This window comes from Lissotriton helveticus, chromosome 3_1, assembly GCF_964261635.1.
Source record: "Lissotriton helveticus chromosome 3_1, aLisHel1.1, whole genome shotgun sequence".
NCBI lineage: Eukaryota > Metazoa > Chordata > Amphibia > Caudata > Salamandridae > Lissotriton > Lissotriton helveticus.
In genome coordinates, this window is record NC_136061.1 from 1579972955 (window position 1) to 1579992152 (window position 19198).

The following is a 19198-nucleotide window of genomic DNA, read 5'->3' on the forward strand; positions in this document are numbered from 1 at the left end:
CCACCACGCTCGGCCTCCATTCCGGGTTCAGCATCGACTGAGAAAGAGGACTAGGTGCAGCGCTTTAACAGCTCAGCCAATCAGCAACCGACTCCTCGCGCAGGCACGCCTTTCAGACGTTGCATCAATCTCATCTGAAGAGACTCCTTCCGACAGCGAATCGAATAGAGCGAGATGAACAGATCGGAGCCAGTCTATTGGTGGCTGACTTTGGGAGCCAACCAATCCCGGACGCGCAGCCCGCTGTGCCTCGGACGGTGACCCCGGCTCCCAGTCAATGCTCCGCAGCGGCTCATGTCTCTGGCGGGCCTGCGACTGTGCGAGGCGGCGCCCCCCGGCGGGGCACGGCAGCCCTTGGCCCCGACATAGCTGGGGCTCCCGGACACCTTCCGCCTCACCTCCTTCTCGGAGCTGAAGGGCTGAGGGTGCAAGGTCCCACAGGAGACGCTGCTCGGTCTCCTGGTGGGACTTCAGCAGCTTGCAGCATATTCACATTTTGATTTCCCTGTCCATGCATTGGCTCATTCTGCATCACATCACCTGTCTGAGACTGCATCACCTTTCCTGGTATGGCTGTCCAGTCACCTGATTTGCTATATTGAATTTACACTTACGCTTTCAGTGCCCGCACTTGCCACAAATGTGACATGCATAAGTCTTTCTCAATGTCTCTATAGAAGTCCCTTTTCCTTGAGGCACCAATTCTGTGGAAAGCTTCCTGCTGCACCTTGCATTCCAATGATCGTTTGACCATTTCCCTGTATCATTCCTAAAAATTCCATGTAAAAACCCATGTAACTCTTTTTTGCTGCCTTCATCTGAGCCAACATAAACCTTTCCTTCAATTTTTTATGCTGAGAATCTATGTCATTTCCACAATATTCCGCATACCGAAGAATTTCATTGAGCAGAATCGGTTTACTCTGCCAACAAACCAACTGCTGCTGTATCATTACTGTATCATTGCACCTATTTGAGGTCTTATACCATACACAAACCGCTATACAAAATGTCCCATATCGTTTTCTGACACACTGTTAATTCCACTATATTGCTTGAATGCCTGTAGAAGTGGCTCATATTAAGCATGCACAGTCTCCTTTAATTCTTAAGTCATCCTGTCTCTTTTCACTCAATCTGTTTCTTTTGGTAAAATCGTTCCCTTCAAATAGGTAATGAACTAATTGTATTTTCTCATTACATCTGGTGAAGGTGCATTCATTTTCGAATCTCTAGCAGAATCTGTTTCTGGCCAATCACCGCAATCTTATACCCTATACATAAATCAGTTAGGACTACAATGTGAAGTAAGGTATCCAAAACCTTTATTAAAACCTTTGAATCATTTACAAATCTCTTGACTTGCATATACCACTCAACAGGTTTGTCTCTCAATTTTGGAAAATCATTTGTGAATGACAATATGTCTGACCTAGTCCAAGGGACATGAACATAACCTCCACCTGGCACCTCTTTCATGGGATATGCCTTTGTCTCTGCTTCCCCATTTTCTCTTTCAGTAATGGAATACAGAGGCATAGTCACTACTGTTTCCTCTTAGTTTTTTGCCCATCTGCCTTCCCATCTCTCTACTTCTTCCCATCGTTTGAGGGTACTTAATAACCCTTTAATCTGCAATCTTATTCCTGATGGGTTTAAACTTTCCAAATCTTTGTCATTAAAATCCAAATGATATGTCTTCTGCAATGCCTTTGATTTCTGTACATCCACTACTTATTTTTGAGCTACCTCAACAAATTGCTCATGTATGTTCCTAGCTTTTTGAGTAGTACGTTTGCACATGAATAGTACCTCATTACCACAGTATTTTGCTTATCTCTCTTGACAAATAGTTCCCAATATCATCTCTTCTAGTTCTACATTTAGCCTACCTATTTCTAAGGTACTACTTGTACTATCGTCCATCTCTTTACAGGTTTTTCCCTGCACTCATCATCTATTTTAGGACATCAATTCAACACCTTGCAGCTCTGACGCTCCCTTTACAATTTAATTTTTCCTCTTTTTTTCAACATGATTTCACGCAGCACATAAATTAAACATAAATCAACTCTTGTCTTCTCTACTAAAAGAAATTACAGATTTTCATACAGTCACAAATTTTCCATTCAAACTCTGTAAAACATCGTGCAGCGTGATTTCACATTAAAGAAAATATTTAGGATTCTTCCCGGTGCACTCGAGGAAAAATCCCAATGATCTTAACCTGTCACACTCTCGCAAAGTTTCTCTTCACTGGTGGCACTGACAATGATGTCTCATGCACAGCACTCCTAAAACAGCAGACAAATGTACTCAGTGTATGACACACTGAAACCTACCTGTAGGTGTACATCCCAGGATCTTAGGCCACGTCGGAACCATTCTCAACTTTAAGACAATGCATCTATAACAATTTTCTGATAAATAAAAGACATAACACATATGGGATCACAATTACACAATCCTATCTATACTTTCAATACCTGGTCTGGTGGTCTCTTCGTCATCAGGATTATCATTCAATCAAAGATTCTCACTGAACCTTAAGCTTACAGGAATCTATTCATCAACATCAACCTTACATCCCAATTTTGATTGTCAATGCTAAACCATCCGTCAAGCTACCAGAAAATTGATGCAGGGGATGCAGGGGAAGCAGGGTCTGGGGAGGGAAAAACTTTGCGTATCACTTATTCCCTTCTGGTATAGCTTAGGCTCAACAGCAATACACATTTGAAGAATGGTCAGAGATTTAAATAAAGCACTCTATCTCTAGTACAACTCTCCCCTTCTTGTACCCTCAACAGAACTATGGCAGGGATCAAATGTATTTTCATTTTTAGCTTATCATTGAAGAATTTAGTACTTTTTTCCTTTATAGTCGACAGTACTCAATTGGAACCTTGGACATCGTGATCCCTTACCATATATCCATTTAATAATCTTGCTGGGTGTATCATAAAGAACAAAGCATGCTTTATAATATTGTACTTGCAACTTTGAGGTCAATAAAGTGATTTTTGCCATTGAGAAGGATTCAAGAAAGCTATATATTCCGATTTGGCCAATTTCTCTTGCCATTTCCGGGAATGTTTATCTAAATCGTCTTTCATAAGTTTATTTAGAAAACTATAAATAACCCCAATGGAGCATTTTTATCTGCTAATTAATAAATCCACAAAGTCGAGCCTTTGTAACCCAGCCAGGCCTCCTCCTTTACATGTAAAAAAATCCCATATTTCAAGATACTTAAATAAATCTCTTTGATGGGTATTAAAGTCATTCTTGAGCTCTTGAAACAAGATAATCCCCACAGAAGAAAACAATATCATACCCTGTTTAATCCAGGGCTCACCCAGCGTAAAAAATATTGATCAGCGAAAATCTATGGTAGATTCCCATTATTACCTATTGGAGTATTGAAATTCAATCTTCCTAACCCATTGTATTTAAAAGTGCTCTGAAGGGTCTTAAAAAGAACTCACTCTCACTTAAAATAGCTAACCTTGATTTGTCTCTAAAGACATCCCCTTACGTCTTTACCAATCAATACCTCAAAGGGAGTGGGAGAGTAATCCGCCCCAACTTGACCCGGCAATCTTTCTTGCAATAACCCCAGACAATTTTGAAGCATGGTAGCCCAATAGTATAATTTAAAATATTGTAGACCCCACTCCCCTCTATCCTTTGTCACTGTCAGAAATTTTAAAGCCCTTCTGGGTTTAGAGTATGCCCAGACAAACTGAGAAATCAGATCTTCCAATCTTTTAAAGCATATATTCTCACGCTCTAGGGGATGGTGCAGAAAAATATAAGATTTGGGGGAAAAGGATCATCTTTAGTATATTACACCTCCTTTCTGGTGACAAATGTAAGTTAATCAATCTGTTCAGATCTCTTTTCGCTTTTTCCATAAATGGTTCTAAATTATTTTTAACAATTACTTCTAAGTCTGAGGAGATGGTTATTTCTAAATATACTGCACTCTTTTCTACACAGCAATCTGATAGTGTAATTTCTTTATTCAATACCTCCAATGTTTCTCCATTTCCTCGAGATACATTTTGAGAAGGCAAAACACAATTATTGTTCTTAAGTCCTGACGAAGACCCAACGGTGATGCTTTTCAAACTCACAATTATTTTAAGGGGTCGAAACGTCAACGTTCATATGATAAGCGTTGTTCCCAACCAGACCTTTACAGCAAATAGGATAGATCATAGGTCTTGTTAGGGTTTTTCAATGATGATACAATGCTGTGCTATTGATTTATGTTGTACATATATTATTTGTTATGTATATTTTGTATATATATATATATATATATATATATATATATATATATATATATATATGTAAAAAAACACTGTATTCACTTCCCCTGTTTTCCACCATTGTGTAAAAAATACTTTTGATAGTTGTGTATTTGTCCGGTTTTGGATCACTTATTCTTAAAAATATGATTTATCAATGTATCGATTGACACTATTAAATTTAGTTGAAGTTGTTTGTAAGTCATTGTTGTGATTTACTGTATCCGTGATTGGAGTCGTACCATCTGTGAGGGCAAAGTAAGAAATGTTTTAAGTTCATTTTGTGCAGAACCACTACTCGTATAAAGTACCCATCCCCAGGTTCTGCATGTTACTGGGTTACCCCATTGGTATTACCGCTTGAGTGACTTTGGCACACGGGAAACTTCTGAGTCACAGCATCCTCGGCCACTCCAGGGGTTTGTGTGTTGAAACACCTGCAAGTCAAGACATTGCGTTCTCTGCAGATCAAATGAGTGACATTTGCATGTTGATGACTCACTGTGTCACTCATTAATTGATGGAATATAGGTCTGCTTACTATATGTTGCTGGTACATCACACGTATACCGAGTTAAGTCGATGTTGGTCATTTATGAGATGTTGCTGCTTAAAAAAGTTTGTGCAACATCTGCGAGCTTTGTCGAAAATGATCCACATCTCCATGATCTGGGGTGTCTCCATGGTCAGTGGAGTGTCTGAAGTCTCCCTGTGCTACTCTGCTAGTTTTAACCCTTGCTCCAGAATGTTACCACAAAGGATAATATAGCAAAAAACACTCCGAGGCACTTTAAACATGGCTATTTCAAAGTGAAATAGTCTGTAAAAAACAGTTTCCATTGATTTAAGGCAGGAAAGGAATGATCACAAGTAAAATAAAGTGTTGCAATAATGCTGCAAAATTTCAATTTTTGTGCCATTACATTTGCTTTTTGTGCCGCTAAATTTTCAAATCCATGCACAATATACTGGGGTCACAAGCGCTATTTCGTCAGCATATGCTAGGGTTTTAGTACCCCATCCCCTAACCCCTTGACTGCGGCGAAAATTTCGCCGCGGTGCGGGTGATTTATGGCGTGGGCGGGGTTTGGACGGCCCCCGGCCGTCCTCCGCACATGCCCACCGTGGCGTCGGACGGCCGCCGGCCGTCCGACGCATGCAAGGGGTTAAAAGACATAGGAGAAAATAAGTTATTTTGCTCAAGCCTGAGAAAAAAACGGATCAATACACATCACAAATAGGAGTGGGGAACAAGGACACCCTTGTCCCCTAAGGGATCTTAAGCTACTTAGAAAGTTCTCCCGCAACAAACAATCTGACTTCTTGGCTATGAGATAGAGCCTTAACTGCTTGTAGATGTATTTGGGCTCAAGATCCTCTCTCTGCATTACAGCCCATAGGAACTGCCAGGAAACCCTATCAAACATTTTCTCTCCATCCATCAGAATTAAAGCCATAGCTTCTCCTGCAGCTTGAGCAGCTTTTGATATGATCCGTTTTACTTTTGCCGGGTATAAACCTGTGCTATCGTTCAGACACCACCTTATGTATTATTGGAGATAAACAAAGGTCCAAAATCTTTGAGTAAGCTTTAGAATCCACATTAATTAAATTAATTGGTTGGTAAAAGCCGAGTTCAGAAACAGGCTTATTCTTCTTGGGAAACACACCTATGTTTGCAAGTGACCAAGAACGCGGTGGACTAATCCATTAAATATTTGTGAAAACAATGGAGTTAGGCAATCTTTCAGTTCTGGCTCAAACAACTTATAAAATTCAGTAAGTGAGCTGTCTGTAACGGATTTACCTGCAGGGAGGCTACTCAATGCAGTTAAGATTTCCTCCCATGAAGGGGACCCTTTCATACCCTCCCATTCATCCCGACACAGATAACATAGTTGCGGGATTCGTAAAATATTCTGGGTGACCAAGGTCCTTCATGAAGCTACTTATAAACCTAATCCAGGGGATCTTTACGGCCCCATCCAAACTCAAACTATCTTGCAGGATATCTCTATTTAACTTTGTCTGCTCCTTGGTCCAAATCCTATGCCGTAGGAGTACTGGTTCCAGTTTAATGAGATCGGAGATGAAAGAGAGACCCAGCTCTTCATGGCAAACAAAGGAGGACGTGCTAGGAGGAGCGGACAAAATATACAGCAAGAAAGAGTTTTCCACCTGCTGCTGTGGAAGGGTATTAACGAAGCCCCACACTCCCTTGTTTGACCTTCTTGGTTTTGAGTGGAGGCAATTTAACCTCCAAACAAAGCAAGAAGTGGTCACTCATTGGGTTGTCCCCAACCTTGAAAGAAGGCTCCCTAGGTGCAAAAGAGTATGAAACTAGCATACAATCAATTGTAGAGGCTAGTCCTCTTCCGTTAGAAGTGCATGGCATGGGTACAGGGGGGTTGATAAATAATTTACAAAACCCAAATAATTGGTATACATGAGCTCATTGAACAAATTGCCCACCAGCGTGTGGCAAAAGTGGGTATTACGCACCCCAACATCATTCTCAAATCCACATATTCTTGTATCAACAGAGTTACACATTGAGCAATTAAAATCCCCCATCAAAATGATCATACAGTCTAAAGTGTCCGCATTACAGATATCTGACAAAGTCCCAGTTAAATCCCCAACCACGGTACTAATTTCCCCAGGTGGCCAAAACTATGCAGTGGGTTGCACTCAAAGAAAATTCTAGTATATGATAATAGCAATCCCCTGCATGAAGGGCAATATTTTCAATCACCAAACTATTCGAGATATTTGTGCAGAGTCCACCCTTAGGTCTGCCTCCTAAACCCTTTATCGCTTGGGTGTTAAACATCTTGAAACCATCGATGTGAATTGAATCCAGGTACCATGTTTACTGCAGTCCCAATATATCAATGTTTGGTATGACCTCCCACCAGGCGGGGTCTTGGATTTTAGAGCGCAGCCCCAAGATATTTCATGAGGTAATCATCTAGATGGGGTCCGTCGGAATAGGCAAAGGACTAGTTGGCAACACACCTAAGGGGATGATCTGGTTGAGACATCTTCTCTCCCTTGGGCTAATACAATGCACACATGGCTCTGGTCGCTGATCCAGAAATACTGGGTCACCTTTGCTCAATATTGGGTCAGATTTTGACTGCATGTAGGGAGCTCTTTTCGCTTCGTTGCTGCAAACTGAGCTGTCTGCCTGTTCTGAGGGGCCCTCTTCTAGACCCAATGCTAGCCCACCACCCGGTTCTGACTGCTGGGAAACTGGGAAATACGAGACAGTCAGTCAATATCTTCCAGGTCATTGAGGGGCTCAAAATAGTTGTTAATCGGGACAGCATATCCGTACCATAGTGGCCCCCAATAAAACCCTGCGCTAAGGGAAACCGAGGGGATCTAGGAGGTTGGTGAAAGAAACCTAGAGGGGCAACACTTATCCCTTTACTCCTGACTGGCCAATTTCCCACCCTATCTAAAATTATTCGGACTAAGGCTTGGGATCTAAAGGATAGCACAACACAGTCACCGGACAGGTTTTTATTGGATAATCCAACCCACCCAATCCGTCGAGCCATCTTGAATTCTGTGAAAAGTTTAGAGTTCAGTCCTGTTTTTCCACTTAAGAAATGCAAGGCTTTGTTTCACAGGGTAGACCAGTGCTCGACCTCTTCTAATGGCAATGGAGGAACATTTACCAGCACTACAGAATACGGTGTAGCTTCGACGGAAGATGCAATCCTCCTAAACCCTGTGAACTATCTTGGACAGACAATTGGGTACCCAGCCTGGTTCTATTATGAGCCCCTTCACCCGGCAATAGACCCTCCCTTCCTACTGTCACCCATTCAGAGTCAGATGTAATATTGTCACACCCTTGGGAGCTGCCCCGCCCAGGATAGGGAACCTCCTGTTGTGTTACCTTCGCGGGTGCTGGTTAAGTGCCCCGGGGTTGTACAGGGTTGCCTGATGTAACTTGGTGGATCAACTCAAGTTGGGATGATGGTTCGCTCAGTAAAGAGTTACCCGGAAAATGATTTATCCCGTGATCACCTCAATTAGTAAGAGAAGGGGCTATAGAGCTACCTGAAAGGCCATCAGCCCTCACTACTGGAAGGCAAATAATATGTCTTTCCATATTAACCAGTCTCCCCTCAATGTTAGCTAAAAAGGTATATAGAGGCTTTAAGAGGGTTGAGAATGTTTCCTCCAACTTTTCCCAGAATACCCCTTGAATGTAGGCTATAGATCTACAAATTGCTACACTAACATTAGGGGAAAGAGCAAACTCCAGATTTAAACCACTCACACCAGCCGTGGCTTCACGTCCACATGTTTTTTGCCTGTTGGAACATTGCCCTTTTTCTTCTTCGCAGGAGGAGTGACGCCCCTCGCGTGACTATTTCTCTTTTTTTTACCCCTGGTAATGACGATTGGTTTAACTGAATCGACATAAGACACCTGGGCCTCAAGGGGGTTAGAATTTTCTCTATCAATTTCTGGGGAATGGGGCAGAGTAGTTTCTTCAGGGTTGGATATTTGGGAGATGTTAGTTTCCTATGTAAGGGGTAATGAGTGAGACGGGCTGCTAATGGCTCAAGCGAGAGTCTACGTTCAGTTAAAACAATTTCATGCATTAACCGCATGCGTGCGGCATGATTTCCGCTCCTGTGCTGAGATTTTTCATATCGCACTTTACATGACGAGCTGGGCTCGTCATGAGCGTGCGAGGAGGCTACCTCATGACGAGCCCAGCTCGTCATGAGCGTCGAAGGGGTTAAGGCAGACTCAGCCCTTGTCAAAAATGCATCCAGCATTTAAACAAACCCCTTCCCTGCTAACAACTTGCGTTTACTCATGACGTGGCCAGAAACAAACAAAATAGATTAGATACTATTTCCTAAACACACATAGACCAAATACCAATGTATTACAAGTGTGCTCAGGGTGACAGAATAAGTGTCAATAACCTGGCCAGGGCCGGGCCTCTTTGGTCTCTGATAGGCTCAGATGGGCCCTTCTTGGCCGGTCTTCGCCCCGGTCTGCATCCCGTGTGGGTCCCGCACCGCGGGGAACATCAAGAGTTTTTATGGCGTTCCTGCGCCAGTCGGATCTCGTAGCTCCTTCTCTTGGACCAGAACTGGCAAGGGATGAAGGACAAAGTGCAATGTGCAGTCAGTAAAGCAAAGGCTCCCGCCCCGCAGCACACTTCGGGCATTTTTATGGCGCTCCTGCGCCCGATGGATCTCGTAGCTCCTCCTTTTGGACCGGGACCTCCTGCTGCTGCAGTATTCACTCTTCCTACCTACTTGTCACAGCTTGTTCCCTTGGCTGCAAGTCAAATAACCCGGAGTCATCTGATATAAACCCATAGGTGAAACATAACGTGAATTTTGCAACAGCGATTGAAATTCTGCGATAACCCACCTCCCATGACTATCTGTATGGACTTGTTTGAAATGCCCTAATGGTTTACATGCTAGAATAACCACACCATATATGCGTGTCCCTTCCGTTGTCTCACCAATCAAGTTAAATGCAAGAGTGACTAACAGTGGTAGCAGTGACTCTTCAATATGCGTCTCCTGAAGAGAAACAATGTCAGCATTTAATATTTGTAATTCAAAAGCAACTCTAGAACTCTTTTTCCCGTTACTAAACCCGCAAATATTTATGGTTGCAATTTTCAACTCAATAATTTTTAAACTTGATTCTTGCCATCCAATTAAGTTTCCCCACCCCTAAACACCTAAAATCAGGCAGATACACACTTTCTTCTATGATAACAAATTCCTGAAATATTAATCTGTTTGCTTGTGTAGTACCCCCAACCCTCACCCTCCCAATGCCAACCCCACCCACCCTCTGACTCCGACCCACAATCAGGGCCCCACCCACCCCTACCACCAAATCAGCAATCAGGCAACATGCCTGAATAATTATACTGGAGGGAACTGACATCTCCTGCCGCCCCCCCCCCCCACCCAGCCCCCTGTCGAAAAGAAGAAATAAAATAACAAATAGAAGGTAGGTGCCCAAAAAAGAAGAGAGAATAAAACACAGCATATAGAGTGCGGTTCATCCCCAAACCCTCAATCATAGAGGGAAGACAGCCCATTTATGCCTAACTTCGCCCATGAGGACCTAAGTATTTTTAGAAACAGTGCCTGACCCTCCGCTAAGTTCTTTTAGATATTACTGGGCCTGAATCTCAGACGTAAAACTATGAGTGTAGCCCTTATAAAAGACTTTTAGCTGGGCAGGGTTTTGGAAAAATACTTCAGCCGCCATTTTCTGAAATGGGCTAAAAAGCGGCTGTAGCCACCATCACCTCTCTACCATGGCAAGCGCAAAGGCACGTCTAACAAAAAAAGCAAAATCCTCAACCTCTCTCTTCGCACTGGGGTGAGCTAGATCATATATTTCTTGATGTAACAAGAAGTTCCCGAAATAAACCAACATAGCCCAAGACTTCTCAGGATCATTAGGCTTCAACCTCTTCCCCATCAGAGGAAATCTATGGGCCGATTGGAGTTCAACATACCCTTACCAGTTGCACTTTTCTGAGAAGGCTCCTTTTAGTACATTGACCATATAGACTCTTTTGTTCTGTCCCACCAACCCCTCGGGGATCCCCAAGAATCTCAGAGTGTTCTTTTGTTACCTTTTGTCTTGATCTTCAAGCTTCCAAAGGACCTTCACCATGACTATTTCCAGAGAGGATTTCTGAGTTCTTAGTGCATTCATTTCAGTGTCTAAACACTCTGTGCGTTTCTTAACCCTAGTAATTCTTACTGCAATTTCCGAGCATGATTTTTTTTACTTTCTTAATTGTTCCATGTAACTTTTAGCAGCCAGCCGTGCTCGACGACTTTAGTCCTATCACAGATACTCCAATGAAATAACCCCCTGCTCTTTCACTACCCTCTCGAAAAATCTTATGGTGTGCAAGATAAGATGGATATCTGGGCCACTACTAGAGGAAGAGTAAGACACCAGCTCGTCAGTTAATAATGAAACAATATTACACAAATTGGAAAGGTCTGAGTCATCGGTCAAAGAAAATAACTTCTCCCCTATATAAGGAGACCTAACTGTGGCTTGCAACCCTGCCCCATCTAATCTCCAAATCTGTGCTCCAGTCAATGGTATTTACAGATTGATCCATGTGTTTCTTGACAACCCTACGCTTCCATTACCAAGAGTCGAGACTTGATCCTCAATCTGTGCATCCTCTTTATATCTCTGAAAGATACTTGCTTCATCTAGCTGCAGCTGGCTTTCTGGGGTTTGAATTGTTCCTCTTACACTTGCATATGCCTTAACCAGAGTCACAGGAGAAGCCAGTGGAGAGGTAGGCTTATCCCCAATCAGAGGATTTCTGCTCACATTTTTTTCCCTGATACTTGTTTCTGGACTGATACTAGACCCTTCAGTTTTGGGTACATTCCGTATTTCTGTGGGACTGCTGGAGCAAAGAAAAAGGGAGAAGACCTTGAAAGTCGACAAATTATTTTTAGAGCCGCAGTAACCACAAAACAAAGAAAACTGCCTCGGACGCTCTGAGGGTTCTCTCCCTTTACACCCAGCAGGGACCGCCTCAGATGCCAATGTCTGATCTCATTCTCCGGACCGTCACGCATCCACTAACAGGAGACTCAGATCAAGGAGCTGTAGGTTGCTGGCGTTTTACTCGGGCACCAACTTGCCCAGCACTCATCTCCCAGCTTAACTTCCACTGAATATTTTTTTTGTTACTGCAGGGCCCTTGTAGGGCTCCCCAATAGGAAAGTGGTTGAGGGTGTTTCTACCCTACCCTATCCTTTTTTGTTTATTTTTAATGTTTTTTCCTGTGACTTGGTTTAATCGAGGCACAAGATAGCTACCAATGTTTCCTGGTTTGAGGGGTTGGCAGCCAATCAGAGCACAAGATCTCAGGTGGGTACACTGATCCTTCACATCCCCAGTTGTATATCTGAAAAACCTTTAAATACCACCTGCAACTACTGAACTTCCCTGGACCAACATCTACATTCCTGGCATATTTGGTGTATTTCCATTCAGTAGTTTGGGGTGTAGCATGTCGAAAGGTCCTGTGGGAATTATTAATAATAATAATAATAATAATGAGTTTTATAGAGCGTGAACAGCTGCCTCACAAGGAGGTGTCCCGGCGCTGTGAGAACAGAGTGGCCAGAAATTGTGTGGCAGAACTTAGCATTGTGAAGTGAAAAGCCAGGTTTTTAGCAATCGTTTAAAACAGGTTTCGGAAGGGGCCTGTTGTAGAGCAGGAGGGAGAGAATTCCATAACCCCGCCGCATTGGCCGAGAAGGTTCTTCCCCCCAACCGTGCCCTTCGCACTCGAGGGACCACGATCTTCACCCGCCCGTTGGAGCGGAGGGTCCTAGACTGATGATACCTGGGAGTCTAGCTCTCAAATAGTTAGGGCAGATGCCAAACAGGGACCTGAAGGCCAGCGTCAGGGTTTTAAACTTGATCCTACTGGCCACTGGGAGCCAGTGCAGTGCCCGAAGATGCGGAGAGACTGGGTGTTTGAAAGGAATGCACCTCAGCAGTCTCGCAGCCGCATTCTGCACCGTCTGAAGGCGCTGGATTAAATAACGGGGAAGGCCCAGATAGAGTCCGTTTGCGTAGTCCAGCCTTGATGTTACCGTGGCGTGGACTACAGTTTTACGACACTCTTCTGGAAGAAGTCTCAGGATCTTGCGCAGATTCCTCAGCTTGGTTAAGCAGCATCCGGCAACCTGCCGAATATGGGAGGCGAAGGAAAGACTGCTATCCCAGCGGACTCCCAAATTTTTTGCGCTCTGGCTCGGCGACGGGGGCATACCCATTTCCACCGGCCACCAGAGTTCTGCAGGGGGGGGCAGCCCTTTGCCTAAGAAGATAACCTCAGTCTTCTCAGTATTCAATTTAAGTTTATTGGCGTTCATCCATCTGGCCACATCTCGGAGGCACCCCTTGAAAGTTGCAAAAGCCTCTTCCGACACCTCCGAGTATGGAAACACCAGCTGGGTGTCGTCAGCATACGATATTGCTTTGACCCCCCAGTTGGAAATAAGTGTAAACAGAGGTGCCAAGTAAACATTAAATAGTAGCGGGCTCAGTGCCGACCCCTGGGGAACACCGCATTTTATCTTGGAGGGTTTCGATACAATATGACCCAATGCCACCTTCTGTGTTCTCAGTGACAGGTATGACTGAACCCAGTCCAATGCTTGATCTTTTAGCCCTATCTCATCCAGCCGTTGTATGAGCCTATCATGATCCACCGTATCAAAGGCGGCAAGGGGAAAATTGCTTATAGGCACTCCCTACTCTCTGCCCCCATTTGATGGATCACCCTGAAACTTTCAAGATAGCAGCTGAAGGGAGGGTCATATCAGTTTAGAAAATGTTAATGAGATTCATCAAACGGCCCTAAAGTTATTGCCAAATGTACAAATGCTTTTCGTCTGGAAACTAGGTCCTAACTATAAAAACCTAATGGCAACTGCCAGTAGGTAATATATATAGAATGCACATGCACTTATGCAGAGCGAGTCAACACATATGTAATTATGTACAAGAAGGAAGAGTGCTAACAGAAGGACAGTACGTTGTTGGTGATGACAGTGAATCCCCCTTTAGCCAATTGATAGAATGATGCCTGCAGGTCAAGCTATGTTCTGGGTGACTGGAATATGTTCTTGGCTCCCTCCTACCACCACACAAATTAACCACTGACTCAGTGAGATGTGGAACTCAGCAGGGTTTCCAGTGTGAGAATTTTAGGTGGTTCGATCAGCAAAAAACCCTGCCCTGATGGACCTTAAGCCACAGAGACACCAGCTCACCGAAACACCTGTCTCCGGCAGCTTTAAGTAGACAGCAAGGCAGAAATACTCTAACAGGCAACATTATTCAAGATACCATTGCTTTAATAGAGACAGTAAGGTAGACAAGAGGTTGTTTAGTAGTAAATGAACATATAAATTAGATGATATTGAACATTTTTAAGCAATGCTTGCATACTCAGTTAATTCAGTTGAAGATCAACATGGTAATTGTGTACTATAAATGTTGCCAATTCATTTTTAGGACCAAATGTGCTGAGAAGGAAAAGAAGATAAGAGCAACAGTCAAGCAAGTTCTTAAATGTGACGTCACCGAGAGCAATCCACTTAATCCAGTCATCTTGCCACCAGCAGACTGCCTGGTCACTTCATTGTGCTTAGAAGCTGCTTGCACAGATTTGAACACCTACACACAGGCCCTTAGAAATATCACAACACTCTTAAAAACAGGTGGGCATCTTGTATTGATTGGAGTCATTGGGTGTAATAATTACCAAGTTGGTCAAAAACTATTTCCTGATCTACACCTTAGTGAAGAGTTTGTCAAGACCACAATTACTAGTAATGGGTATGTTATCAAAGATATGAAGATGAATCCCATTGTTTGTAACAAGAAGCCTGATTGTGCTAACGATGCTCACGTTTTCGGGTTTATATTTTTCCTTGCACAAAAAACGTCTAAGTAAATCAATAGTATAAAATCAAACATTTTGGAAAGGTATAAGCAAGTGGTTAAATTAGGGCACAACGAGATTTAGGGGCCCATTAGTATCACAGGCGGATCGCCACCGCCCACATGGCGGTAGCGATCCTCCTGTGATCCGATCCTGCCCGCCACCCATTTCCCCCACCATATTACTATTGCGGGGGAACGCACCGGACGGAAAGACCGTCCGCCGCTTTTTCCGCCCGGTCATCGAGTTGACTGGGCGGAAATGGGTTTAATATGGTGGCGGTGTTCGTTAGACACCGCCAGCCATATCACCATGACAGGTATTTTTAATTCTAACTAATTAGAATTAAGAACACCTTTTCTATTGTCTTGATCCAATTCATTTAACACTCTTTGTCATGAGATATTGAAATGGATATTTCTGACCTTATTGCCTAACAATGTTGCAATATGGCAAAACATCTTTAGCTTTACTATTGAGATGTCTTATTGTGTCTGACTTTAATATATTTGCCAAATTAAGCCAACCTAATAAACTAAAATCCTCTGTAAATGCCTGAATGGGTCAGTTTACGCCTGATATCGTGGATGGCAGTCACACCACCTCTGCCACTCCACGCACTGCGCCCCTCCATTCTTATAGTTTGTCACTCAATTTGAAGCATGTTTACTATGAAGTGGTTCCTGCTTCCATAGCTGGAGCCACTTTAGGGAAAAAAACGGACCACGGGACTGGCTTTCCATTTCAACAGACAGGCTGGCATTCCGATTTTTCCCCAAAGCTAAATCCCCAAATCAGCCGAAAATCTTGATGTTATCCCATAATAAGCAATGTCAGTCTCAAGTGCATTGTGTTTCAGCTTGTGGTCGACATTTGTGAACCTTTCCTGTCTGAATATTTCAAGAGAAATAACTCCTTTCAAGAGGTTAAACAATCTCCAGAAATAAAATCTGTAGAATTAAAGTCTAAAGCCTCACTATTTGCCTTTCGAGTAATTTTGTATTTTGAATTATGCATTTGTTCTGAAGAATGCCGAGTGTAAACAATGGTGATGGCTAAATAATTTCCAATGCCTCGATCTCAAGAAAAGAGAGGCAGGGGGAACTATGTAAGTAAAACTACTCAATCCTCCGCACTCGTGGGGGAGGCAGAGTCGTGGGGGAGTCTCCACACTCGGGTGGAATTTCCTCAATAAGTATACTCATAGGGTAGATTCCTCCCAGAATGCAGAGACTCCCCCACGACTGTAGGGTTCTAGGTCTCACAGCATAAGAAAGCAAGTACATCAGTAGATTATGTATTCCATTTCCTTAATGTACCTGGCATGTACCATAGAGTTTTCTGACACCTGTATATTTTCCATAGCAATCAGGAGTCACTAATAAATTGATAATCTCAAGAAAACAACATTTTAATTCCTAAATATATTAAAGAGTACCACTATATGTGCCCTTACATCAGCTGCAAGAAAACCAATGAAACAACTCTTGTGTTATTTAATATTATTCAGAAATACAAATAATAGTATGCTAATTCTGTTGTGCGAAAGATGTTCAATTTAAACTAGTTTAGGAAGTGTCAGTGACTTTTGCATAATAGTATGCTTCTATTTTATTCAGTCTCTAGAGTTTCTTGTATAAACAAATTAAATGCGGCCTTTATGCTGTTTCCTTACTGCTGGTGACCAATTTGCTACTTGCATAAGTGACCAACGTAGAATATGCAATTAGTGAAATGCCATGGTGAGGTGGCCAGAACGGGCAGAGATTTGGGACATACTTCATTAATAAAACAAGATGTGCAGTTACTGGGGCACCCACCCGTAGCACGAGGGCACTGCACTTCCAAATCCAAATACATCTGTTTGATTTCCCTGTGCAGAAGAGAAATCTGCTCTGCAAACCTACTGTTACTAATGAAGTGGCGGTTGGTTGGAGCTGCCCTCCAAAAACCGCACAAGGCAGCACACATAGAAAAAGCAAAAACGAGGAGAAATAATGCATTTCCCCTAGTTTTGCCAACTTAAGACCAGGTTTTTCCTGGTCCTAATTTTGGCGCTGCCTCCTATATACGCCATCCTTGTACATAGGGGGCAGCGTTAAATACAATGGGTATTGCGGTGGAAGGCCTACCACAACACCTACTGCACACCCCTTTCATTCTAAACATAACGTGAAATGGTACCTTACGTACAAAGCAGCGTTAAGCCACGTGAATTGACTTAACACTGCCTTGTACATAAGGCACGGCCCCTATCCCCACGGGAACGTCATAAAAAGTGACGTCCCCGGGCGATAGGGGCTTGTACATATGCCCCTGAGTCCCTTATTTTAGGGACCCAGTATTTGGGCATATATTTATCGTACCCCAAAGCATCTTATTCCGTTGTGTCTGAATATATCGGATGTGATACATGACAATTCATTATGAGCATTTGGCCTTTGGTGTTTACTACATGAAAAACCGCATGTCTCTCTCATTATTGGACATTTTTCCTGTGATACATTTCGACAGGCTTGATATGCCGAAATAGATTCTCGGTAAACAGCAGAAGAGTGGTGCTAGCCACTAAACCCATAATTCTGGTAAGTGTGATAACCACCTGTACCTACATACAGGAATTAATCAGGCCAGCCCTGTGTGCAATGGAGTCCTGAATCTTGACGTATTGCTGAAACATCCAATAGAAATCGCAGAACTATCAAACATTTTTATGATCAATTTACTTAGGGGAAAATAGTTTAACTCGGATTAAAAAATGTTATATGAGAAGATAGAAAAGAGTGAGGGCAGGAATAATCCCTTTGTTATTGTCTTATACTCAAGGGAAGAAAACCTATCCTATTTTCCTTAGTTTTTCTCTCATGGAATGAGGTAGTGAAGGTCTTGATCAGACCATTGCATGTGGAGTCCATGACATTTAACTAGCAACAAATACATTGGAAATGGATCACAAGTACAAACTCAGCATCAACAAAGGAGCTATATTGACGTGCTTTGACTTCTCAGGGTGACACCTGGTATCCCGGAATACCTGGGAAAACAATATATTCAACTGTGTAACTGGATAAATCGTGTCATAAAATCAAAAAACATTATTTAGTGCCTTTATGAAATATTAATTCTGGGTTTATGTTATATGTGATGAAAAAAACACCACTATTCTATTGACAATTACTCACTACAAGTGCTCAGTGTGGATCATGCCTCAACCAGCCAGGCCTGTTCCAGCTCCCAGAAAGGGCTCCAAAAAAGTGCTGTTGAACCTCCCATGAAAGACAGAAAGAACCACAAGAGGAGCAGAAAGGAGAACTATTCCATCTACATTTACAAAGTGATGATGCAAGTGCATCCGGACCGGAATCTCCGCCAAGGACATGGTCATCATGAACTCTTTTCGAAATGTTGCGCTATGCCATGTAGAACAATAAATCTCTTTCCTGTTTCCTTATATGATGTTCACAATACTTTCTCTGCTTTTACTGTATTAAATGATTGGCTTCAGATTATTTTGTTTCATGTTTTAAAGTTTTTTTAAATGCTTTTGCAAGGAATTGACTGCTATGCATCTCTTTTAAAGTCAGCACACTCTATTGAGATTTTCTTTGTGACAGCAGTATTTCTCATAAGTAGTATCAAGAAGCTTGCATTTAGATTACCTGTGTTTGTGTCTATGTAGCATTAAAGCCTGCCTTCATTAACAATGTAATAAAAAAGTTACTGCTGGTGCTCAAAATCCGTAACAGTTTGAATTAACTTGCAGCACAAAATATTAAATGACCCAAATTAATACACTGTTAAATATAATAAATTCAACTTAGTATGGACTTACTTTTGGCGTCATCGCATTGAAATACAAGATCATCGGTTATGTTGGGCCTAGCTGTGTCAACAATAGCTTCTTCTCTTGGATAGCAGCAGGCGTTGATGGCATTCATTTTGACCAGTTGTTTACCCTCGATTATTTTTCATTGATAACATTTATTTCCGGCAAGGACCAACAACAGTGAAAATCTGCCTTCAGAGTGGTCAGCTGAGATTTCCAAGGCGCAAAAAGTTACATCCATTCTGAAAGGGCAAGCAAAATATAATTTAGAAGTGCATTGAGTATGACATATGCGATATAGCTTTATAGGCTGCAGTAGTAAAGTGGTGGGCTATTGTGGCCATTAAAGGCCCACTATAGTGCTAAAGGACCGAGCCAAGGCAAAGGCCTTTAACAAGAGAGCAGGCCTTTAATAGCTGGAATGGACCAGCTACAGGAGGCTATAAAGCTATTACAGCATTCCTCTCCATGAGGGTAGAACATCATAATTGAGAATACAAAGGCATCAGAGACTGGGGAGGTAGACTAGAGATTACA

The 19198-nt window shown here is 42.6% G+C and overlaps 1 protein-coding gene across 1 annotated transcript in view; it reads left to right on the forward strand.

Moving 5' to 3' along the window:
• The window catches only part of LOC144823647 (nicotinamide N-methyltransferase-like), a 159760-nt gene extending 141098 nt beyond the window's left edge, over nt 1-18662 (forward strand). The window contains exon 3 of the mRNA XM_078682335.1: nt 14406-18662. Coding sequence (XP_078538461.1) covers nt 14406-14847 — 442 coding nt within the window. The 3' untranslated portion in view covers nt 14848-18662. The remainder of the gene's footprint in view (nt 1-14405) is intronic.
• The last annotated feature ends 536 nt before the right edge of the window (nt 18663-19198 follow it).